The sequence below is a fragment of the Oncorhynchus keta genome, chromosome 30 (genome assembly GCF_023373465.1).
Source record: "Oncorhynchus keta strain PuntledgeMale-10-30-2019 chromosome 30, Oket_V2, whole genome shotgun sequence".
Taxonomy (NCBI): domain Eukaryota; kingdom Metazoa; phylum Chordata; class Actinopteri; order Salmoniformes; family Salmonidae; genus Oncorhynchus; species Oncorhynchus keta.
In genome coordinates, this window is record NC_068450.1 from 6,917,646 (window position 1) to 6,944,329 (window position 26,684).

The 26,684-nt window shown below is 42.8% G+C and overlaps 1 protein-coding gene and 1 long non-coding RNA gene across 11 annotated transcripts in view; one reads left to right on the forward strand and one right to left on the reverse strand.

Moving 5' to 3' along the window:
* Window positions 1-26,684, forward strand: part of ahnak (AHNAK nucleoprotein) — a 61,863-nt gene that overhangs the window by 27,151 nt on the left and 8,028 nt on the right. The window contains exons 3-17 of one of the 10 annotated variants that reach the window (XM_052487380.1): window positions 11,533-11,592; window positions 12,490-12,647; window positions 12,842-13,071; window positions 13,560-15,273; window positions 15,391-15,765; window positions 15,835-17,175; window positions 17,314-17,457; window positions 17,603-19,405; window positions 19,724-20,647; window positions 20,786-22,465; window positions 22,646-24,112; window positions 24,293-24,646; window positions 24,827-25,519; window positions 26,053-26,261; window positions 26,379-26,679. In XM_052487380.1, the coding sequence (XP_052343340.1) occupies window positions 12,491-12,647; window positions 12,842-13,071; window positions 13,560-15,273; window positions 15,391-15,765; window positions 15,835-17,175; window positions 17,314-17,457; window positions 17,603-19,405; window positions 19,724-20,647; window positions 20,786-22,465; window positions 22,646-24,112; window positions 24,293-24,646; window positions 24,827-25,519; window positions 26,053-26,261; window positions 26,379-26,679 (11,392 nt within the window). In that variant the 5' untranslated portion in view covers window positions 11,533-11,592; window position 12,490. The other 9 variants (XM_052487378.1, XM_052487373.1, XM_052487377.1 and 6 more) reach the window with 9 other exon arrangements.
* Window positions 14,994-18,591, reverse strand: LOC127913852 (uncharacterized). The gene is made up of 3 exons (XR_008086977.1): window positions 18,442-18,591; window positions 17,409-17,546; window positions 14,994-15,065 (listed from the first exon to the last, which is right to left on the reverse strand). It is a non-coding gene; the product is annotated as an uncharacterized LOC127913852 (long non-coding RNA).

A 26,684-nucleotide genomic window follows, 5' to 3' on the forward strand; every position in this document is an offset into this window, starting at 1 on the left:
TAGTTCTGCTCCTGAACAGGCAGTTAACCCACTGTTAACTGACTTGCCTAGTAAAATTAAAATAAATAAACCATAAGCTTGTATCCTCTGTTTACTTCGTTTTTAAGATGGAATTCAATGCTTTTATCGTCAGGATTAAGCATTTTATTTTAGATTATTAGATTCATTCTTGTTCAGGAGAGTGGCCTGCTCTGTGGCCTGCTCTGTGGCCTGCTCTGTGGCTGTGTATGAAATGGCAACATATAGGGATCTTTCTTAAATTAGTGCACTACGTAGGCAATAGGATACCATTTTTGACACAGCCTGTGTCATATCCAGAGAGAGGCATAGATGTGTAGTTGATGTGGTTTAGGTCCAGATTGTCATACCGGAATATTCAGTTATATTGGCACTGAACACAAGGGGCCCTTTTTTCAAACCCCACTGAGTCTCTGTAATCATACGGTTAGCAATGCTAACAAGTACATGTCAAAACCTATAGGAAATGCTAGCTAAATGCTAACGTGTGCATTGCGGACATTTTATACAGTCTCTGACATAAACTGTTTTGCAGGACAAACATCTCAGCCCATAAAGTTATACAAGTAACTAAAAAATGCATCTCACAGTTTGCTGCTCATAACAAAGATTAGACAGCATGGTTCTTTATTAAGGAGGGGATTCTCTGCTGTTACAAAGAGAAGCATCATTTTTCAAGAAGCTAACCAACCAGATAACTACTAATTAGTAAACCAAATTCACAACTGCAGAACATTAAGCATATTTTAGACAGTTAACTGAATAGTTATAATATCTAGCTGGCAAACATTTAGTTGTGAATTCTGTACTGTAGCTCCCGAGTGGTGCAGTGGTCTAAGGCACTGTATCTCTGTGGAAGAGGTGTCACTACAGTCCCTGGTTTGAATCAAGGGCTTTATTACATCTGGCCGTGATTGGGAGTCCCATAGGGCGGTGCATGATTGGCCTGGCTAGACCGTCATTGTAAATAAGAATTTGTTCTTAACTAACTTGCCTAGTTAAAAAAACGAAGAAAAAATAGGCTGAGAGGGAAAGGAAACCAAACACTGACCTTCAATTAGACTATAGAATGACAGTACTGAGAGAAAGTAGAGGGGAAAATCAATTGCAAATTGTTCTGCTCTTTTGTTCAAGGATTTTGATGTTTCAGAGATAAAAGGCTGACAAGACCGAGATAAATCTAGGACTATCGAGCTCCACTTTAAATAAAACAAAACATATATAGATCACCTGGCATGTGCTGCACAATAGTGCATGACTCACAAGGCTCCTTGTCTCTCTGTAGTTGCTTGTAAACAAACACCATGTGACTGGGTACTATGGGTAAGCTTTATAATGTACAATAATGTGACATGTGAAATGAAGAACATGATCTTCTTTATCTTCTAATGTACTTCACAAGTTGACTGCAGGTAATTTACTTTAAAAGTAGCTTAAAATATTAAAATGTGTGTGTATATATATATATATATATATTATTATCACTGTCATGTTTAGTCATTTATCACCTACTACACCAGACTTGACCTGCCGTTGTTAGCCAGACACTTTACCAGTACAGATACCAGTACTGTAAAATAACTTGAAAAGATGGAATGGAAAAATATATATTTTGAACACCTCTCCTTGTTTATGAAATGATAGCAGGCATACGTTTCAAATGAGTGTGGTGGTGGGGGAGAGTGGTACATGGCGCAGAGTCAAACTCGTGTGTGTGTGTGTGTGCTTGTGTCCCAAATGGCACCCTATTCCCTTTATAGTGCACTACATTTGACGACCCCGTAGGGAAAGTTGTTCATTAAATAGGGAGTAGTGGATCATTTGGTAACAGATCTTCTTCCCTGGTTATTATTTTATTTTATTTTTCTCTCTCAGCAGGCCGTTATCTTGCAGAGCAGTGTGGATCTAGTACCATTATAGCTATGTACAGTTGAACTTTATTCAGTGAATATATATATAAATATATATATATATATATAGGTTCACCTTGGCTTCAGTTACTCTCTGCTCATGCTACTGATGGATTTACCAGTTTAACTTGCAATTGTTGTATTTATAGTGGTGAAAAAAATAGTATGGTACGGAAACATTTATTTTTAGTTTGAAACTATTATGCAAATATGGAATTAGGCAGGGGAACATATGCATGTGTATTTCATAGATCTATGGAGACATATAGCAAATGAAGCCATAGAAATATGGAGACATATAGCAAATGAAGCCATAGATCTATGGAGACATATAGCAAATGAAGCCATAGATCTATGGAGACATATAGCAAATGAAGCCATAGATCTATGGAGACATATAGCAAATGAAGCCATAGAAATATGGAGACATATAGCAAATGAAGCCATAGATCTATGGAGACATATAGTAAATGAAGCCATAGATCTATTGAGACATATAGCAAGTGAAGCCATAGATCTATTGAGACATATAGCAAGTGAAGCCATAGATCTATTGAGACATATAGTAAATGAAGCCATAGATCTATTGAGACATATAGCAAATGAAGCCATAGATCTATTGAGACATATAGCAAGTGAAGCCATAGATCTATTGAGACATATAGCAAGTGAAGCCATAGATCTATTGAGACATATAGCAAGTGAAGCCATAGATCTATTGAGACATATAGCAAATGAAGCCATAGATCTATTGAGACATATAGCAAGTGAAGCCATAGATCTATTGAGACATATAGCAAATGAAGCCATAGATCTATTGAGACATATAGCAAGTGAAGCCATAGATCTATTGAGACATATAGTAAATGAAGCCATAGATCTATTGAGACATATAGCAAGTGAAGCCATAGATCTATTGAGACATATAGCAAGTGAAGCCATAGATCTATTGAGACATATAGTAAATGAAGCCATAGATCTATTGAGACATATAGCAAATGAAGCCGAAGCCATAGATCTATGGAGTCATATAGCAAGTGAAGCCATAGATCTATGGAGACATATAGCAAATGAAGCCGAAGCCATAGATCTATGGAGACATATAGCAAATAAGTTAACAATGACACAGTCTCAGAGAGATATTCTGGATTCCATCCCTCTCCTCAGAGAAACTCAGACAGACGACAGACATTTTAATTAGTGTGTCTGATCTGAGTGTCTAATCTGAGCACCGCAGGAATCTGACAGTGGGTGTTGGCTTGGAGTGAAGGAGTATGGGTTCTCTCTCTCTCTCTCTCTCTCTCTCTCTCTCTCTCTCTCTCTTTTCTCTCTCTCTCTCTCTCTCTCTCTCTCTCTCTTTCTCTCTCTCTCTCTCTCTCTCTCTCTCTCTCTCTCTCTCTCTCTCTCTCTCTCTCTCTCTCTCTCTCTCTCTGTCTCAATTCAATTTAAAGGCTTGTTAAATTGAGGTCCTGTTAAATGATTGCCTTGGGAAATAGATAATACAATAGATAATAGACTGAAGTTAAATAAACAATATATATATATATATATTTAAATGGAACTTGTTCCCTCTTCTATAGGTTGATTGGACCAAATGCATCACAAGTCGGGGAACCCTGTTCTATAGATTGATTGGGCCAAATGGATCACCAGTTGGGGAACCCTGTTCTATAGATTGATTGGAGCAAATGGATCACCAGTTTAGTATGCTGTCTGAGGTGTACTCCACCTCTAGTCTCCTCTGCGTCCCAAATGGCACCCTATTCCCTGCCTAGATCTCCAGTTACCCATAGTGCTGTGGAGGTAAATGTGACAGTAAATATGATTAGGAGGTAAGAAAACACCATGTGATAATGCTAAGAAAACACCATGTGATAATGGTAAGAAAACACCATGTGATAATGGTAAGAAAACACCATGTGATAATGGTAAGAAAACACCATGTGATAATGGTAAGAAAACACCATGTGATAATGCTAAGAAAACACCATGTGATAATGCTAAGAAAACACCATGTGATAATGCTAAGAAAACACCATGTGATAATGGTAAGAAAACACCATGTGATAATGGTAAGAAAACACCATGTGATAATGGTAAGAAAACACCATGTGATAATGGTAAGAAAACACCATGTGATAATGGTAAGAAAACACCATGTGATAATGGTAAGAAAACACCATGTGATAATGCTAAGAAAACACCATGTGATAATGGTAAGAAAACACCATGTGATAATGGTAAGAAAACACCATGTGATAATGGTAAGAAAACACCATGTGATAATGGTAAGAAAACACCATGTGATAATGGTAAGAAAACACCATGTGATAATGGTAAGAAAACACCATGTGATAATGCTAAGAAAACACCATGTGATAATGGTAAGAAAACACCATGTGATAATGCTAAGAAAACACCATGTGATAATGGTAAGAAAACACCATGTGATAATGGTAAGAAAACACCATGTGATAATGGTAAGAAAACACCATGTGATAATGGTAAGAAAACACCATGTGATAATGCTAAGAAAACACCATGTGATAATGCTAAGAAAACACCATGTGATAATGGTAAGAAAACACCATGTGATAATGGTAAGAAAACACCATGTGATAATGGTAAGAAAACACCATGTGATAATGGTAAGAAAACACCATGTGATAATGGTAAGAAAACAAACAAAAAAAGTGGTTTGCGGTATTCTCAATTGTGATCCCAAGATTGAGAGATAAAGATTGTGAGATAAAGATTGAGAGATAAAGATTGAGAGATAAAGATTGAGAGATAAAGATTGAGAAAACTTGTTGGATTCCTAGTTGTGACTTTCCTGGTTCCCTCCCTGCTTGCTTTGTGGTTATGACAACTCAATGAAAACAGAGATAATCACTCAGTGGCATGACTCATATCCTGTTGCTTTTGTTATATCCTGTTGATAGACTTGAGAGCATGGTCAGGGGGCCGGTACATAATTACAAATCATTTGTAGACTGCAAATGGACTGCAAGAAGCCCAAACAGATATAATATTTGACTAAAACGTAATTATTTCAAACCTTGCTTACATTTGTATAAGATCACGCGTCTCTCTATTATACGTGGGAACACTTGGAGCTGATATCCTGGTGATTTGTGTCGTGTGAGTCCAACAATGAAAATGTTTTAAAAAAAAGAAGAAAAACATGGATGCCCAAATAAAACCACCCTGCCGAATCCTACTGTATGGGTTGATTGAACCAAATACAACCACCCAGCTGAATCCTACTGTATGGGTTGATTGGCCCAAATAAAACCACCCTGCCGAATCCTACTGTATGGGTTGATTGAACCAAATACAACCACCCAGCTGAATCCTACTGTATGGGTTGATTGGCCCAAATTACAACCACCCTGCTGAATCCTACTGTATGGGTTGATTAGACCAAATACAACCCACCCTGCTGAATCCTACTGTATGGGTTGATTGAACCAAATACAACCACCCTGCTGAATCCTACTGTATGGGTTGATTAGACCAAATACAACCACCCTGCTGAATCCTACTGTATGGGTTGATTAGACCAAATACAACCACCCTGCTGAATCCTACTGTATGGGTTGATTGGGCCAAATACAACCACCCTGCTGAATCCTACTGTATGGGTTGATTGAACCAAATACAACCACCCTGCTGAATCCTACTGTATGGGTTGATTGAACCAAATAGAACCACCCTGCTGAATCCTACTGTATGGGTTGATTGGCCCAAATACAACCACCCTGCTGAATCCTACTGTATGGGTTGATTGAACCAAATAAAACCACCCTGCTGAATCCTACTGTATGGGTTGATTGAACCAAATACAACCACCCTGCTGAATCCTACTGTATGGGTTGATTGGCCCAAATACAACCACCCTGCTGAATCCTACTGTATGGGTTGATTGAACCAAATACAACCACCCTGCTGAATCCTACTGTATGGGTTGATTGGCCCAAATACAACCACCCTGCTGAATCCTACTGTATGGGTTGATTGAACCAAATACAACCACCCTGCTGAATCTTACTGTATGGGTTGATTAGACCAAATACAACCACCCTGCTGAATCCTACTGTATGGGTTGATTGAACCAAATACAACCACCCTGCTGAATCCTACTGTATGGGTTGATTGGCCCAAATACAACCACCCTGCTGAATCCTACTGTATGGGTTGATTGAACCAAATACAACCACCCTGCTGAATCCTACTGTATGGGTTGATTAGACCAAATACAACCACCCTGCTGAATCCTACTGTATGGGTTGATTAGACCAAATACAACCACCCTGCTGAATCCTACTGTATGGGTTGATTAGACCAAATACAACCACCCAGCTGAATCCTACTGTATGGGTTGATTAGACCAAATACAACCACCCTGCTGAATCCTACTGTATGGGTTGATTAGACCAAATACAACCACCCTGCTGAATCCTACTGTATGGGTTGATTAGACCAAATACAACCACCCTGCTGAATCCTACTGTATGGGTTGATTAGACCAAATACAACCACCCTGCTGAATCCTACTGTATGGGTTGATTAGACCAAATACAACCACCCTGCTGAATCCTACTGTATGGGTTGATTAGACCAAATAAAACCACCCTGCTGAATCCTACTGTATGGGTTGATTAGACCAAATAAAACCACCCTGCTGAATCCTACTGTATGGGTTGATTGGACCAAATGGATCACCAGTCGGGGGAACCCTGTTCTATAGATTGATTGGGCCAAATGGATCACCAGTCGGGGAACCCTGTTCTATAGATTGATAGGACCAAATGGATCACCAGTCGGGGAACCCTGTTCTATAGATTGATTGGGCCAAATGGATCACCAGTCGGGGGAACCCTGTTCTATAGATTGATAGGACCAAATGGATCACCAGTCGGGGAACCCTGTTCTATAGATTGATTGGGCCAAATGGATCACCAGTCGGGGAACCCTGTTCTATAGATTAATAGGACCAAATGGATCACCAGTCGGGGAACCCTGTTCTATAGATTGATTGGGCCAAATGGATCACCAGTCGGGGGAACCCTGTTCTATAGATTGATTGGGCCAAATGGATCACCAGTCGGGGAACCCTGTTCTATAGATTGATTGGGCCAAATGGATCACCAGTCGGGGGAACCCTGTTCTATAGATTGATTGGGCCAAATGGATCACCAGTCGGGGAACCCTGTTCTATAGATTGATTGGGCCAAATGGATCACCAGTCGGGGGAACCCTGTTCTATAGATTGATAGGACCAAATGGATCACCAGTCGGGGGAACCCTGTTCTATAGGTTGATAGGACCAAATGGATCACCAGTCGGGGGAACCCTGTTCTATAGATTGATTGGGACAAATGGATCACCAGTCGGGGGAACCCTGTTCTATAGATTGATTGGACCAAATGGATCACCAGTCGGGGGAACCCTGTTCTATAGATTGATTGGACCAAATGGATCACCAGTCGGGGGAACCCTGTTCTATAGGTTGATTGGGCCAAATGGATCACCAGTCGGGGAACCCTGTTCTATAGGTTGATTGGACCAAATGGATCACCAGTCGGGGGAACCCTGTTCTATAGATTGATTGGACCAAATGGATCACCAGTCGGGGGAACCCTGTTCTATAGATTGTTTGGGCCAAATGGATCACCAGTCGGGGGAACCCTGGTCTATAGATTGATAGGACCAAATGGATCACCAGTCGGGGGAACCCTGTTCTATAGATTGATAGGACCAAATGGATCACCAGTCGGGGGAACCCTGTTCTATAGATTGATTGGGCCAAATGGATCACCAGTCGGGGGAACCCTGTTCTATAGATTGATTGGGCCAAATGGATCACCAGTCGGGGAACCCTGTTCTATAGATTGATTGGACCAAATGGATCACCAGTCGGTGAACCCTGTTCTATAGATTGATTGGACCAAATGGATCACCAGTCGGTGAACCCTGTTCTATAGATTGATTGGGCCAAATGGATCACCAGTCGGGGGAACCCTGTTCTATAGATTGATTGGGCCAAATGGATCACCAGTCGGGGAACCCTGTTCTATAGATTGATTGGGTCAAATGGATCACCAGTCGGGGGAACCCTGTTCTATAGATTGATTGGGTCAAATGGATCACCAGTCGGGGGAACCCTGTTCTATAGATTGATAGGACCAAATGGATCACCAGTCGGGGAACCCTGTTCTATAGATTGATTGGGCCAAATGGATCACCAGTCGGGGAACCCTGTTCTATAGATTGATTGGGCCAAATGGATCACCAGTCGGGGGAACCCTGTTCTATAGATTGATAGGACCAAATGGATCACCAGTCGGGGAACCCTGTTCTATAGATTGATTGGGCCAAATGGATCACCAGTCGGGGAACCCTGTTCTATAGATTGATTGGGCCAAATGGATCACCAGTCGGGGAACCCTGTTCTATAGATTGATTGGGCCAAATGGATCACCAGTCGGGGGAACCCTGTTCTATAGATTGATTGGGCCAAATGGATCACCAGTCGGGGGAACCCTGTTCTATAGATTGATTGGGCCAAATGGATCACCAGTCGGGGGAACCCTGTTCTATAGGTTGATTGGGCCAAATGGATCACCAGTCGGGGGAACCCTGTTCTATAGATTGATTGGGCCAAATGGATCACCAGTCGGGGGAACCCTGTTCTATAGGTTGATTGGAGCAAATGGATACGGCCACAGAACTATTTCATATAATGTAATGTGAGTTGGCTAAACTTAAAATAGTAAGGAAACCCGATTTGCCTCGATTCAATTAAGTTCGGTGAACGTATCTCTCCTGAGTCAATTGGCCCCGAATGGATACAGTCACACAGTATAACAGACAAGTCTGTGTGTTTATGTTCATGTGCAGCACAATCGTTCAATGTTGCCTGTGATTAAGTTGACTCACAGGACAGTATTCATCGGAAAGTTCTTTCCATAAAGGTCAGGAATGAACATTGAACACTGGACACTGGATAGTTCGTCTTCTCAGGCTGTGTCCCAAATGGCACCCTGGACCTTGGCCCAAAGTAGTGTACTATGTATGGCATAGGGTGTAACACAGTCTTCTTGATGAATTAGGGTGTCCTCTTTGAAAAAACGGACATAATTGTCTGTCAAGAATCTAAAGCAAATGGTGTAACATAGGCTTCCGCTGTCTGCGTAGGTGGAGGTTGATACAGCACAGACATATAATTATGTAATTACAAAGGGTGGGATGTTGGAGGAGTTGACATTAACGAAACAATGGGTTATCTGTCCCCAATGTGTGTGTTGGACGGGACAGGCATTCACCCTGGCAAGTAAAAATGATGTAAACAAACCACTTTCATCCTGTGTTGTATTTTGTAGCATTCTGTTTTGTTTACGTGATGTGTAGTACATTCATTCCATGGCTATGAATATTGTCAAATTGTATTTGATGTAGCTGGATTTTTTTGGTAGGTGTAACAGTATAACTTTAGACCGTCCCCTCTCCCATACCCGGGTGCGAACCAGGGACCCTCTGCACACATCAACAACAGTCACCCACGAAGCATCGTTACCCATCGCTCCACAAAAAGCCGCGGCCCTTGCAGAGCAAGGGGAACCACTACTTCAAGGTCTCAGAGCAAGTGACGTCACCGATTGAAACGCTATTTAGCGCGAACCACCGCTAACTAGCTAGCTATTTCACATCCGTTACATCAGCACCACCGCTAACTAGCTAGCCGTTTCACATCCGTTACATAGGTCTACTGTATATTTGACTTTTCAAATGGTACAGTTCCATTGTGATAAAGGGGAGAGCATTATAGGGTGCAAGTGATGAGTTATAAAGCCACGTATGTTTTTGATTGTCCTCCCTGTCAAAGTGCATGAAATCTCAACGTGGTCTCAAGAACATTTTTCGTTATTATTCTGTACGTAAATTATAATTCGTATGATACAGTATGTTATGAATTGCATATCGTACAATATGTTACGAATTACAAATAGTACAATATGTTACAAATTTGCAAAACATTGTGTCTACCGTTAGCTAGTTGGCTAACGTTAGCTCTAGGGGTTAGGGTTAAAGTTAAGGTTATAGGGTTAGGGGAAGGTTGAGCTAAAATGCTAAGTAGTTGCAAAGTCGCTAATTAGCTAAAATGCTAAATTTGTCTGTGATGAGATTTTGAGCACGCGACCTTCTGGGTCGCTAGATGTTTTTTGCGTTCTACGCCTACCCATCCACCCTGACCAACCAGCTTCCTTTATATTGTTGCCTTAAGTAACCTTCTATCTTTACATAACCATACCGACCGTAACGTACTCATTCGTGTGTCCCGGATTTACTTTTACTATGTTACGTCTAGTCTATTGAGACCAGGCTGCATATTTATTTTTTTTTTTTTTTTTTTTTAAACCTTTTTTTAACTAGGCAAGTCAGTTAAGAACAAATTCTTATTTTCAATGACGGACTAGGAACAGTGGGTTAACTGCCTGTTCAGGGGCAGAACGACAGATGTGTGTACCTTGTCAGCTCCTATACACATGAACATGTTGTCTGTTGCGTCACAGGGTTTAGCAGTCACAGTTCATTTCCTAAAAACTTGCCTTGATAAACCTGTGAAATCAAAAGGGTAGGATCCACTAATCTACTAAATGTACTTCTCGGTTCAGACATATTATTTGTAGGCTTTTCACAACCTTGGAACACATCTTGAACATGCCCAGCAAAGTGACGACGATAGTTACAAATGAGCAGGTCAATTTTACAACAAATTGTTGACAGAAAAGAAGTCTGTCAGGAGTCACATCAGGGGCGCTACATAAAAACACGGGAAATGACAGTTTGGTCTTACCTTGACTGAGCTCTTTCTATAGGGCCTGATGCCGTGTGTACAAAACAAGAGGTTTGGTTTATGTATGTGTGCGTATGTGTGCTGGTGTGTGTGTTTTATTTATACAAGTCTGTACGTGTGTGTGTGTGTGTGTGTGTGTGTGTGTGTGTGTGTGTGTGTGTGTGTGTGTGTGTGTGTGTGTGAGTGTGTGTGTGTGTGTGTGTGTGTGTGTGTGTGTGTGTGTGTGTGTGTGTGTGTGTGTGTGTGTGTGTGTGTGTGTGTGTGTGTGTGTGTGCATGTGTGTGTGTGTATGTATGTCTAAAGAATGGAAGCTACAGCCATCATTGTTCTCAGTATTGACATTGGAGTGTAAGCTTCAGGATCAGGCAGCTCTCCTCAGGGTAAGGGTGTGGTCTCAGTACAACTCCAACCAAATTTCCACAAAAACACAGGAGAGAAATGGAGGGAACTGAGAATTGAATGATTATATAAGACAAGGCAGTACTACTCACCTACCCAGAGTTTTAGCGCCATCTACTGGCCATTTCATACATCTTGGCCATTGCATTATAACAAGAACTTGTTGTAACCATGCATTGAGAGACAGGTAAAACATGGCTTTCATAAAAACAGATACACATGCAAATATGTCAGGTGCCTTACATTTTGTACACATTTTAACAGGGTTTTCTTTTTACAGAATGGTTTGCCGTAGCTTGTTCATGAATCAACAGTACTGATGTTATCTCATGTTTTGTTTTTCAGTAAAACCAAGGCAGAAACAAACCACACCAGAGCATAGGCAAAGGACAAGGAAAAGCAAAGGTATTTCACCTACTTAGAAATCACCTTAAGAAATACTATAGTCTTTGTTTGCATTTTATTTTCTATTTCATGTGATTTGTTTTCTCTCTCTCTCTCTCTCTCTCTCTCTCTCTCTCTCTCTCTCTCTCTCTCTCTCTCTCTCTCCCTCTCTCTCTCTCTCTCTCTCTCTCTCTCTCTCTCTCTCTCTCTCTCTCTCTCTCCTCTCTCTCTCTCTCTCCCCTCTCTCTCACCCTCTCTCCCTCCCTCTCCCTTCTCTCTCCCCCTCCCTTCCCCTTCTCCCCCTCTCTCTCCCCAACTTATCTCTCCCCCTCTCTCCCCCTTCTCTCTCCCCTCTCCCCCTCTCTCCCCTCCCCCTTCTCCCCCTCTCTCTCCCCCCACCTTCTCTCCCCCTCTCCCCCCCCTCTCTCCCTGCCTTCTCTCTCCCCTCTCTCCCTCTCTCTCCCCCACCTTCCCCCCTTATATCTCCCCCTCTCTCCCCCTTCTCTCTCCCCCCTCTCCCCCTCCCTCCCCCCCCTCTATCTCTCTCCCTGCCTTCTCTCTCCCACCTCTCCCACTCTCTCCCCCTCTCCCCCTCTCTCTCCCCCTCTCTCTCCCTGCCCTCTCTCCCCCTCCTTCTCTCCCTGCCTTCTCTCTCCCCCTCTCCTTCTCTCTCGCTGCCTTCTCTCTCCCCCTCTCCTTCTCTCTCCCTGCCTTCTCTCTCCCCCTCTCCTTCTCTCTCCCTGCCTTCTCTCTCCCCCTCTCCTTCTCTCTCCCTGCCTTCTCTCTCCCCCTCTCCTTCTCTCTCCCTTCTCTAAAGTCCAGCCCATGAACTAACTTAATGTTGTTGTTCTTCAAAGCATCTTTGAGATTCTTCTTGTATTGAACCACCCCTATTGAACATATATATCGTTATTAAAGGATGTCTGAAGAGGAGGAAACCAGGGAGGTGCTCTTCTCTGACTGGTCGGGTCCAGAGAAACAGGGAATGACCCTTGAGCAGTCAGGTGAAGGAGAGATCTATGTCAAAGAGGTGAAAATGGAGTCGCCTGCTGGACGCACTGGAAGAGTACACGAGGGTATGTAACGGAGTTTAGCATTGCACTTCTGTAAGGTATTCATTAACTTCATTCACTTCTACAGTTACTTAAGCTCCTGATATCTTATAATTGATGTAAGTTGATATACAGTAAGATTTGTTTGATCTACCAGGGAGGTGCTCTACGGATTTTTAACATGGTATCAATGTTCTCTTGTGTCCCTTCCTCTAAAGGTGATCAAATTGTGGGTGCCACCATCTATTTTGACAACATGAGTTCCGAGGAGACAGCGGAGCTCCTCAAGACCTTAAACAAACACAAGGTTGGACTGAAACTACAGAACAAGGACAAGTCACCATGCCGCTCCCCCATGGGCACTCTGTCACCCAGCCGCTCCCCCATGGGCACTCTGTCGTATGAAGGGAAGGGAAGGTTTGGAGGCTCCAGCCAAGGCAGTATCCTGGTATGTAGCTATGTTTACTGTGCAAGCAATGTTAAGTGTATTTACTTGTGTGATGGTGCGGCAAAGATTGGACTTTTACAGGATTTTAATAAACTTTTCAGTAGCTTTTATGTGAACACCAGGATTTGGGGTAAATTCTATTTCACTTCCAGTCAATTCAGGAATTGCACTGGAATTCCAACTATCTTCAATGGTTTTGTAACGAGGAACATTTAGAATTGTAATTAGAATTCGGTTTACTTTCGGAATTCACTGGAATTGAAATTGAATTGAACCCCAACTCTAGTGAACACAGACTTCTTGAAAACAAACTATACACATATCTTCTTAAATATACTCACTTCCATAGCGAATGTTCATACTATATATTTTCAACAATAGTATTATTATTACCTAATGTAATACATTTATTATTATTATCATTATTATTAATTCATTATTATTTATTTACTGTGATTACTGATTTCCTCTTATTTTGACGAGAACAGAGTGGGGAGGATGAAGATTACAAGAGAATATATTCCAAGAAGATTAAGCCCCGACTGAAGTCTGAGGATCTAGCGGAGGGCGTGGACGTCCGTACGGAACGCCACAGCAGCACCAGCACCGACGGAAGCACGATCACCACCGTCACCCGTCGCATCACTACCTACTCTGTAGACATGCCAGGGGGCGTGGACGAGCAGCTTGAGCTCACCGGGCCAGAGTTCAAAGGGCAACAGTATGAGCAGTCAGGAGGGGGCAGCTCGACTCAAATCCGAGTTTTACACGGAAGCGGCAGCTCTTCAGGTGTAGGAGGTGGATTGGAGGGTGGTGATTTTGAACTAGGAGGTGATGGTGTTTTCTTCACTGGGCCGCATGTAACTAGCTCTTCTGAGAAGCACTGGAGCACTGGAGGGGTGAAGACCACCACTGTAACGAGGGAGATAGAGGGCGGAGATGGAGGAGCAGCAGGGATCAGATTCAAAGGACCTAGCTTTGGAATGTCGGGGGTGAAGGGTCAGCGGGAGTTCGGCCTCTATAGACGGGGTCAGCAGGGAGACGGGAGCTTTCAGGTTTCAGGTGACTTAGCTGACGACCAGGCAGGATCAGTCAATGTCACGGCACCTGGAAAAACAACACATATTTCATCCAGCTCCATATTAATGGGAAAAGGTGAGGTGAGAGGAGTAGACGTTCATTTGCCTGGTAGAGGCAGTGCAGACTGGCAGGGTAGGGTCGGAGGTTCAGTACCTGGAATAACTATTAGTGATCAACAGATGAGAGAGTCTGGGAACGTAGGTCACTCTGGAGGCAACCAGGGTGGGGTTTCCTTACCCAGCATGCCAGGCATTGATACAGGGTTGAATGGAGGCAAGATATCAACAGACATAAGAGCGCAAACACTTGACATCAATAACCCAGGCATAAAGGAGTCTGGCTCAGTGAAAACGTCTGTAAAAGGACCATCGATAAAAGGAACAACCATTGAAAATGAAAGCAAACTTTTTGGTGGCATCAAAATGCCATCATTTGGACTGAACATTGCAGGTACAGAAAGCGATGGAGATGTTAAACTACCGAAGGTGAAGGGTAGTGTAGATGTATCAGCCCCATCAACGAATGTTAAAGAAGGAAAAAAGATAGGTGGTATTGATATCAAAGCACCCAAAGTAGACATTAAAGTTTCAGGTGTTGATGTTCATGATCCAGAAGGAGGTTTCAAGATACCCAAAGTAAAGATGCCATCATTTGGAATCAAAGAAGCGGGACGTGAGGGTCCTTATGTGGATGTCAACCTACCAAAAACCGACATTGACATCAAGCCCCCCAAAGTAGAACTTAAAGGTCCAGAACTGGACATTGAAGGGCCAGATGGTAAAATCAAAGGGTCAAAATTCAAGATGCCGACAACATCAGGACCAAACATCTCAATGCCTGATGTGGACTTCAACCTGAAAGGTCCAAAGATGAAAGGAGATTTCGATGTGTCAGGGCCCAAGATAGAAGGAGACCTCAAAGCACCCAAAGTAGACATTGAGGGGCCAGGTCTTGACATTGAAGGTTCAGGAGGATTTAAGATGCCAAAGATGAAGATGCCATCATTTGGATTCAAAGGTCCTAAATTGGAGGGTCCAGATGTTGATGTTAACCTGCCAACAGCTGATATAGACATCAAAGCGCCCAAAGTGGACATTAAAGGTCCAGAACTTGACATTGAAGGTTCAGGAGGATTTAAGATGCCAAAGATGAAGATGCCGTCTTTCGGATTCAAAGGTCCTAAATTGGAGGGTCCAGATGTTGATGTTAACCTGCCAACAGCTGATATAGACATCAAAGCGCCCAAAGTGGACATTAAAGGTCCAGAACTTGACATTGAAGGTTCAGGAGGATTTAAGATGCCAAAGATGAAGATGCCGACTTTTGGAGTCAAAGGTCCTAAACTGGAGGGTCCAGATGTGGATGTCAAACTACCTAAAGGTGACATTGAAATAAAGGGACCCAACGTTGACATCAAAGGGCCAGAACTGGACATTGAAGGCCCCGATGGAAAAATCAAGGGCCCACAATTCAAGATGCCTTCCATATCAGGACCAAAGATCTCAATGCCTGACATGGACATCAATCTGAAAGGGCCAAAGGTGAAGGGTGATGTGAATGTGTCAGTGCCAAAGATAAAAGGAGATACAACAGCGCCCAAAGTAGACATTGAAGGTCCAGATGTTGATGTTAACCTACCAAAAGTTGATATAGACATCAAAGCGCCAAAAGTGGACATTAAAGGTCCAGAACTTGACATTGAAGGCCCTGATGGTAAAATCAAAGGGCCGAAATTCAAGATGCCGTCAATGTCAGGACCAAAGATCTCCATGCCTGATGTGGACTTCAATCTGAAAGGTCCCAAGATGAAGGGAGATGTTGATATGTCAGGAGAACTTAAAGCACCCAAAGTAGACATTGAAGGTCCAGATCTTGAAATTGAAGGTCCAGATGCAAAAATCAAAGGGCCAAAATTCAAGATGCCATCAATTTCAGGACCGAAGATCTCCATGCCCGATGTGGACTTCAATCTGAAAGGTCCAAAGATGAAAGGAGATTTCGATGTGTCAGGGCCCAAGATAGAAGGAGACCTCAAAGCACCCAAAGTAGACATTGAAGGTCCAGATCTTGACATTGAAGGTTCAGGAGGATTTCAGATGCCAAAGATGAAGATGCCATCATTTGGATTCAAAGGTCCTAAATTGGAGGGTCCAGATGTTGATGTTAACCTGCCAACAGCTGATATAGACATCAAAGCGCCCAAAGTGGACATTAAAGGTCCAGAACTTGACATTGAAGGTTCAGGAGGATTTAAGATGCCAAAGATGAAGATGCCGTCTTTCGGATTCAAAGGTCCTAAATTGGAGGGTCCAGATGTTGATGTTAACCTACCAAAAGCTGATATAGACATCAAAGCGCCAAAAGTGGACATTAAAGGTCCAGAACTTGACATTGAAGGCCCTGATGGTAAAATCAAAGGGCCGAAATTCAAGATGCCGTCAATGTCAGGACCAAAGATCTCCATGCCTGATGTGGACTTCAATCTGAAAGGTCCCAAGATGAAGGGAGATGTTGATATGTCAGGAGAACTTAAAGCACCCAAAGTAGACATTGAAGGTCCAGATCTTGAAATTGAAGGTCCAGATGGAAAAATCAAAGGGCCAAAATTCAAGATGCCATCAATTTCAGGACCGAAGATCTCCATGCCCGATGTGGACTTCAATCTGAAAGGTCCAAAGATGAAAGGAGATTTCGATGTGTCAGGGCCCAAGATAGAAGGAGACCTCAAAGCACCCAAAGTAGACATTGAAGGTCCAGATGTTGACATTGAAGGTTCAGGAGGATTTAAGATGCCAAAGATGAAGATGCCATCATTTGGATTCAAAGGTCCTAAATTGGAGGGTCCAGATGTTGATGTTAACCTACCAAAAGCTGATATAGACATCAAAGCACCAAAAGTAGACATTGAAGGTCCAGATCTTGACATTGAAGGTCCAGATGGAAAAATCAAAGGACCAAAATTCAAGATGCCATCAATATCAGGACCGAAGATCTCCATGCCCAATGTGGACTTCAATCTGAAAGGTCCCAAGATGAAGGGAGATGTTGATATGTCAGGAGAACTTAAAGCACCCAAAGTAGACATTGAAGGTCCAGATCTTGAAATTGAAGGTCCAGATGGAAAAATCAAAGGGCCAAAATTCAAGACGCCATCAATTTCAGGACCGAAGATCTCCATGCCCGATGTGGACTTCAATCTGAAAGGTCCAAAAATGAAAGGAGATTTCGATGTATCAGGGCCCAAGATAGAAGGAGACCTCAAAGCACCCAAAGTAGACATAGAGGGGCCAGATCTTGACATTGAAGGTTCAGGAGGATTTAAGATGCCAAAGATGAAGATGCCATCATTTGGATTCAAAGGTCCTAAATTGGAGGGTCCAGATGTTGATGTTAACCTGCCAAAATTGGAGGGTCCAGATGTTGATGTTAACAGCTGATATAGACATCAAAGCGCCAAAAGTGGACATTAAAGGTCCAGAACTTGACATTGAAGGTTCAGGAGGATTTAAGATGCCAAAGATGAAGATGCCGTCTTTCGGATTCAAAGGTCCTAAATTGGAGGGTCCAGATGTTGATGTTAACCTACCAAAAGCTGATATAGACATCAAAGCGCCAAAAGTGGACATTAAAGGTCCAGAACTTGACATTGAAGGCCCTGATGGTAAAATCAAAGGGCCGAAATTCAAGATGCCGTCAATGTCAGGACCAAAGATCTCCATGCCTGATGTGGACTTCAATCTGAAAGGTCCAAATATGAAAGGAGATTTCGATGTATCAGGGCCCAAGATAGAAGGAGACCTCAAAGCACCCAAAGTAGACATTGAAGGTCCAGATCTTGAAATTGAAGGTCCAGATGGAAAAATCAAAGGGCCAAAATTCAAGATGCCATCAATTTCAGGACCGAAGATCTCCATGCCCGATGTGGACTTCAATCTGAAAGGTCCAAAGATGAAAGGAGATTTCGACGTGTCAGGGCCCAAGATAGAAGGAGACCTCAAAGCACCCAAAGTAGACATAGAGGGGCCAGATCTTGACATTGAAGGTTCAGGAGGATTTAAGATGCCAAAGATGAAGATGCCATCATTTGGATTCAAAGGTCCTAAATTGGAGGGTCCAGATGTTGATGTTAACCTACCAAAAGCTGATATAGACATCAAATCGCCCAAAGTGGACATTAAAGGTCCAGAACTTGACATTGAAGGTTCAGGAGGATTTAAGATGCCAAAGATGAAGATGCCATCATTTGGATTCAAAGGTCCTAAATTGGAGGGACCAGATGTTGATGTTAACCTACCAAAAGCTGATATAGACATCAAAGCACCAAAAGTAGACATTGAAGGTCCAGATCTTGACATTGAAGGTCCAGATGGAAAAATCAAAGGACCAAAATTCAAGATGCCATCAATATCAGGACCGAAGATCTCCATGCCTGATATGGACTTCAATCTGAAAGGTCCCAAGATGAAGGGAGATGTTGATATGTCAGGAGAACTTAAAGCACCCAAAGTAGACATTGAAGGTCCAGATCTTGAAATTGAAGGTCCAGATGGAAAAATCAAAGGGCCAAAATTCAAGATGCCATCAATTTCAGGACCGAAGATCTCCATGCCCGATGTGGACTTCAATCTGAAAGGTCCAAAGATGAAAGGAGATTTCGATGTGTCAGGGCCCAAGATAGAAGGAGACCTCAAAGCGCCCAAAGTAGACATAGAGGGGCCAGATCTTGACATTGAAGGTTCAGGAGGATTTAAGATGCCAAAGATGAAGATGCCATCATTTGGATTCAAAGGTCCTAAATTGGAGGGTCCAGATGTTGATGTTAACCTACCAAAAGCTGATATAGACATCAAATCGCCCAAAGTGGACATTAAAGGTCCAGAACTTGACATTGAAGGCCCTGATGGTAAAATCAAAGGGCCGAAATTCAAGATGCCGTCAATGTCAGGACCAAAGATCTCCATGCCTGATGTGGACTTCAATCTGAAAGGTCCCAAGATGAAGGGAGATGTTGATATGTCAGGAGAACTTAAAGCACCCAAAGTAGACATTGAAGGCCCAGATCTTGAAATTGAAGGTCCAGATGGAAAAATCAAAGGGCCAAAATTCAAGATGCCATCAATTTCAGGACCGAAGATCTCCATGCCCGATGTGGACTTCAATCTGAAAGGTCCAAGGATGAAAGGAGATTTCGACGTGTCAGGGCCCAAGATAGAAGGAGACCTCAAAGCACCCAAAGTAGACATTGAGGGGCCAGGTCTTGACATTGAAGGTTCAGGAGGATTTAAGATGCCAAAGATGAAGATGCCATCATTTGGATTCAAAGGTCCTAAATTGGAGGGTCCAGATGTTGATGTTAACCTGCCAACAGCTGATATAGACATCAAATCGCCCAAAGTGGACATTAAAGGTCCAGAACTTGACATTGAAGGTTCAGGAGGATTTAAGATGCCAAAGATGAAGATGCCGTCTTTCGGATTCAAAGGTCCTAAATTGGAGGGTCCAGATGTTGATGTTAACCTACCAAAAGCTGATATAGACATCAAAGCGCCAAAAGTGGACATTAAAGGTCCAGAACTTGACATTGAAGGCCCTGATGGTAAAATCAAAGGGCCGAAATTCAAGATGCCGTCAATGTCAGGACCAAAGATCTCCATGCCTGATGTGGACTTCAATCTGAAAGGTCCCAAGATGAAGGGAGATGTTGATATGTCAGGAGAACTTAAAGCACCCAAAGTAGACATTGAAGGTCCAGATCTTGAAATTGAAGGTCCAGATGGAAAAATCAAAGGGCCAAAATTCAAGATGCCATCAATTTCAGGACCGAAGATCTCCATGCCCGATGTGGACTTCAATCTGAAAGGTCCAAAGATGAAAGGAGATTTCGATGTGTCAGGGCCCAAGATAGAAGGAGACCTCAAAGCACCCAAAGTAGACATTGAAGGTCCAGATGTTGACATTGAAGGTTCAGGAGGATTTAAGATGCCAAAGATGAAGATGCCATCATTTGGATTCAAAGGTCCTAAATTGGAGGGTCCAGATGTTGATGTTAACCTACCAAAAGCTGATATAGACATCAAAGCGCCAAAAGTGGACATTAAAGGTCCAGAACTTGACATTGAAGGCCCTGATGGTAAAATCAAAGGGCCGAAATTCAAGATGCCTTCAATGTCAGGACCAAAGATCTCCATGCCTGATGTGGACTTCAATCTGAAAGGTCCCAAGTTGAAGGGAGATGTTGATATGTCAGGAGAACTTAAAGCACCCAAAGTAGACATTGAAGGTCCAGATCTTGACATTGAAGGTCCAGATGGAAAAATCAAAGGGCCAAAATTCAAGATGCCATCAATTTCAGGACCGAAGATCTCCATGCCCGATGTGGACTTCAATCTGAAAGGTCCAAAGATGAAAGGAGATTTCGACGTGTCAGGGCCCAAGATAGAAGGAGACCTCAAAGCACCCAAAGTAGACATTGAGGGGCCAGGTCTTGACATTGAAGGTTCAGGAGGATTTAAGATGCCAAAGATGAAGATGCCATCATTTGGATTCAAAGGTCCTAAATTGGAGGGTCCAGATGTTGATGTTAACCTGCCAACAGCTGATATAGACATCAAATCGTCCAAAGTGGACATTAAAGGTCCAGAACTTGACATTGAAGGTTCAGGAGGATTTAAGATGCCAAAGATGAAGATGCCGTCTTTCGGATTCAAAGGTCCTAAATTGGAGGGTCCAGATGTTGATGTTAACCTACCAAAAGCTGATATAGACATCAAAGCGCCAAAAGTGGACATTAAAGGTCCAGAACTTGACATTGAAGGCCCTGATGGTAAAATCAAAGGGCCGAAATTCAAGATGCCGTCAATGTCAGGACCAAAGATCTCCATGCCTGATGTGGACTTCAATCTGAAAGGTCCCAAGATGAAGGGAGATGTTGATATGTCAGGAGAACTTAAAGCACCCAAAGTAGACATTGAAGGTCCAGATCTTGAAATTGAAGGTCCAGATGGAAAAATCAAAGGGCCAAAATTCAAGATGCCATCAATTTCAGGACCGAAGATCTCCATGCCCGATGTGGACTTCAATCTGAAAGGTCCCAAGTTGAAGGGAGATGTTGATATGTCAGGAGAACTTAAAGCACCCAAAGTAGACATTGAAGGTCCAGATCTTGACATTGAAGGTCCAGATGGAAAAATCAAAGGGCCAAAATTCAAGATGCCATCAATTTCAGGACCGAAGATCTCCATGCCCGATGTGGACTTCAATCTGAAAGGTCCAAAGATGAAAGGAGATTTCGACGTGTCAGGGCCCAAGATAGAAGGAGACCTCAAAGCACCCAAAGTAGACATAGAGGGGCCAGATCTTGACATTGAAGGTTCAGGAGGATTTAAGATGCCAAAGATGAAGATGCCATCATTTGGATTCAAAGGTCCTAAATTGGAGGGTCCAGATGTTGATGTTAACCTACCAAAAGCTGATATAGACATCAAATCGCCCAAAGTGGACATTAAAGGTCCAGAACTTGACATTGAAGGTTCAGGAGGATTTAAGATGCCAAAGATGAAGATGCCGTCTTTCGGATTCAAAGGTCCTAAATTGGAGGGTCCAGATGTTGATGTTAACCTACCAAAAGCTGATATAGACATCAAAGCGCCAAAAGTGGACATTAAAGGTCCAGAACTTGACATTGAAGGCCCTGATGGTAAAATCAAAGGGACGAAATTCAAGATGCCGTCAATGTCAGGACCAAAGATCTCCATGCCTGATGTGGACTTCAATCTGAAAGGTCCCAAGATGAAGGGAGATGTTGATATGTCAGGAGAACTTAAAGCACCCAAAGTAGACATTGAAGGTCCAGATCTTGAAATTGAAGGTCCAGATGGAAAAATCAAAGGGCCAAAATTCAAGATGCCATCAATTTCAGGACCGAAGATCTCCATGCCCGATGTGGACTTCAATCTGAAAGGTCCAAAGATGAAAGGAGATTTCGATGTGTCAGGGCCCAAGATAGAAGGAGACCTCAAAGCACCCAAAGTAGACATTGAAGGTCCAGATGTTGACATTGAAGGTTCAGGAGGATTTAAGATGCCAAAGATGAAGATGCCATCATTTGGATTCAAAGGTCCTAAATTGGAGGGTCCAGATGTTGATGTTAACCTACCAAAAGCTGATATAGACATCAAAGCGCCAAAAGTGGACATTAAAGGTCCAGAACTTGACATTGAAGGCCCTGATGGTAAAATCAAAGGGCCGAAATTCAAGATGCCGTCAATGTCAGGACCAAAGATCTCCATGCCTGATGTAGACTTCAATCTGAAAGGTCCCAAGATGAAGGGAGATGTTGATATGTCAGGAGAACTTAAAGCACCCAAAGTAGACATTGAAGGTCCAGATCTTGAAATTGAAGGTCCAGATGGAAAAATCAAAGGGCCAAAATTCAAGATGCCATCAATTTCAGGACCGAAGATCTCCATGCCCGATGTGGACTTCAATCTGAAAGGTCCAAAGATGAAAGGAGATTTCGACGTGTCAGGGCCCAAGATAGAAGGAGACCTCAAAGCACCCAAAGTAGACATTGAAGGTCCAGATGTTGACATTGAAGGTTCAGGAGGATTTAAGATGCCAAAGATGAAGATGCCATCATTTGGATTCAAAGGTCCTAAATTGGAGGGTCCAGATGTTGATGTTAACCTACCAAAAGCTGATATAGACATCAAAGTGCCAAAAGTGGACATTAAAGGTCCAGAACTTGACATTGAAGGCCCTGATGGTAAAATCAAAGGGCCGAAATTCAAGATGCCTTCAATGTCAGGACCAAAGATCTCCATGCCTGATGTGGACTTCAATCTGAAAGGTCCCAAGTTGAAGGGAGATGTTGATATGTCAGGAGAACTTAAAGCACCCAAAGTAGACATTGAAGGTCCAGATCTTGACATTGAAGGTCCAGATGGAAAAATCAAAGGGCCAAAATTCAAGATGCCATCAATTTCAGGACCGAAGATCTCCATGCCCGATGTGGACTTCAATCTGAAAGGTCCAAAGATGAAAGGAGATTTCGACGTGTCAGGGCCCAAGATAGAAGGAGACCTCAAAGCACCCAAAGTAGACATAGAGGGGCCAGATCTTGACATTGAAGGTTCAGGAGGATTTAAGATGCCAAAGATGAAGATGCCATCATTTGGATTCAAAGGTCCTAAATTGGAGGGTCCAGATGTTGATGTTAACCTACCAAAAGCTGATATAGACATCAAATCGCCCAAAGTGGACATTAAAGGTCCAGAACTTGACATTGAAGGTTCAGGAGGATTTAAGATGCCAAAGATGAAGATGCCGTCTTTCGGATTCAAAGGTCCTAAATTGGAGGGTCCAGATGTTGATGTTAACCTACCAAAAGCTGATATAGACATCAAAGCGCCAAAAGTGGACATTAAAGGTCCAGAACTTGACATTGAAGGCCCTGATGGTAAAATCAAAGGGCCGAAATTCAAGATGCCGTCAATGTCAGGACCAAAGATCTCCATGCCTGATGTGGACTTCAATCTGAAAGGTCCCAAGATGAAGGGAGATGTTGATATGTCAGGAGAACTTAAAGCACCCAAAGTAGACATTGAAGGTCCAGATCTTGAAATTGAAGGTCCAGATGGAAAAATCAAAGGGCCAAAATTCAAGATGCCATCAATTTCAGGACCGAAGATCTCCATGCCCGATGTGGACTTCAATCTGAAAGGTCCAAAGATGAAAGGAGATTTCGATGTGTCAGGGCCCAAGATAGAAGGAGACCTCAAAGCACCCAAAGTAGACATTGAAGGTCCAGATGTTGACATTGAAGGTTCAGGAGGATTTAAGATGCCAAAGATGAAGATGCCATCATTTGGATTCAAAGGTCCTAAATTGGAGGGTCCAGATGTTGATGTTAACCTACCAAAAGCTGATATAGACATCAAAGCGCCAAAAGTGGACATTAAAGGTCCAGAACTTGACATTGAAGGCCCTAATGGTAAAATCAAAGGGCCGAAATTCAAGATGCCGTCAATGTCAGGACCAAAGATCTCCATGCCTGATGTGGACTTCAATCTGAAAGGTCCCAAGATGAAGGGAGATGTTGATATGTCAGGAGAACTTAAAGCACCCAAAGTAGACATTGAAGGCCCAGATCTTGAAATTGAAGGTCCAGATGGAAAAATCAAAGGGCCAAAATTCAAGATGCCATCAATTTCAGGACCGAAGATCTCCATGCCCGATGTGGACTTCAATCTGAAAGGTCCAAAGATGAAAGGAGATTTCGACGTGTCAGGGCCCAAGATAGAAGGAGACCTCAAAGCACCCAAAGTAGACATTGAAGGTCCAGATCTTGACATTGAAGGTTCAGGAGGATTTAAGATGCCAAAGATGAAGATGCCATCATTTGGATTCAAAGGTCCTAAATTGGAGGGTCCAGATGTTGATGTTAACCTACCAAAAGCTGATATAGACATCAAAGCACCAAAAGTAGACATTGAAGGTCCAGATCTTGACATTGAAGGTCCAGATGGAAAAATCGAAAGACCAAAATTCAAGATGCCATCAATATCAGGACCGAAGATCTCCATGCCTGATATGGACTTCAATCTGAAAGGTCCCAAGATGAAGGGAGATGTTGATATGTCAGGAGAACTTAAAGCACCCAAAGTAGACATTGAAGGTCCAGATCTTGACATTGAAGGGCCAGATGGAAAAATCAAAGGGCCAAAATTCAAGATGCCATCAATTTCAGGACCGAAGATCTCCATGCCCGATGTGGACTTCAATCTGAAAGGTCCAAGGATGAAAGGAGATTTCGACGTGTCAGGGCCCAAGATAGAAGGAGACCTCAAAGCACCCAAAGTAGACATTGAGGGGCCAGGTCTTGACATTGAAGGTTCAGGAGGATTTAAGATGCCAAAGATGAAGATGCCATCATTTGGATTCAAAGGTCCTAAATTGGAGGGTCCAGATGTTGATGTTAACCTGCCAACAGCTGATATAGACATCAAATCGCCCAAAGTGGACATTAAAGGTCCAGAACTTGACATTGAAGGTTCAGGAGGATTTAAGATGCCAAAGATGAAGATGCCATCATTTGGATTCAAAGGTCCTAAATTGGAGGGTCCAGATGTTGATGTTAACCTACCAAAAGCTGATATAGACATCAAAGCGCCAAAAGTGGACATTAAAGGTCCAGAACTTGACATTGAAGGCCCTGATGGTAAAATCAAAGGGCCGAAATTCAAGATGCCGTCAATGTCAGGACCAAAGATCTCCATGCCTGATGTGGACTTCAATCTGAAAGGTCCCAAGATGAAGGGAGATGTTGATATGTCAGGAGAACTTAAAGCACCCAAAGTAGACATTGAAGGTCCAGATCTTGAAATTGAAGGTCCAGATGGAAAAATCAAAGGGCCAAAATTCAAGATGCCATCAATTTCAGGACCGAAGATCTCCATGCCCGATGTGGACTTCAATCTGAAAGGTCCAAAGATGAAAGGAGATTTCGACGTGTCAGGGCCCAAGATAGAAGGAGACCTCAAAGCACCCAAAGTAGACATTGAAGGTCCAGATCTTGACATTGAAGGTTCAGGAGGATTTAAGATGCCAAAGATGAAGATGCCATCATTTGGATTCAAAGGTCCTAAATTGGAGGGTCCAGATGTTGATGTTAACCTACCAAAAGCTGATATAGACATCAAAGCGCCAAAAGTGGACATTAAAGGTCCAGAACTTGACATTGAAGGCCCTGATGGTAAAATCAAAGGGCCGAAATTCAAGATGCCTTCAATGTCAGGACCAAAGATCTCCATGCCTGATGTGGACTTCAATCTGAAAGGTCCCAAGTTGAAGGGGATGTTGATATGTCAGGAGAACTTAAAGCACCCAAAGTAGACATTGAAGGTCCAGATCTTGACATTGAAGGTCCAGATGGAAAAATCAAAGGGCCAAAATTCAAGATGCCATCAATTTCAGGACCGAAGATCTCCATGCCCGATGTGGACTTCAATCTGAAAGGTCCAAAGATGAAAGGAGATTTCGACGTGTCAGGGCCCAAGATAGAAGGAGACCTCAAAGCACCCAAAATAGACATAGAGGGGCCAGATCTTGACATTGAAGGTTCAGGAGGATTTAAGATGCCAAAGATGAAGATGCCATCATTTGGATTCAAAGGTCCTAAATTGGAGGGTCCAGATGTTGATGTTAACCTACCAAAAGCTGATATAGACATCAAATCGCCCAAAGTGGACATTAAAGGTCCAGAACTTGACATTGAAGGTTCAGGAGGATTTAAGATGCCAAAGATGAAGATGCCGTCTTTCGGATTCAAAGGTCCTAGATTGGAGGGTCCAGATGTTGATGTTAACCTACCAAAAGCTGATATAGACATCAAAGCGCCAAAAGTGGACATTAAAGGTCCAGAACTTGACATTGAAGGCCCTGATGGTAAAATCAAAGGGCCGAAATTCAAGATGCCGTCAATGTCAGGACCAAAGATCTCCATGCCTGATGTGGACTTCAATCTGAAAGGTCCC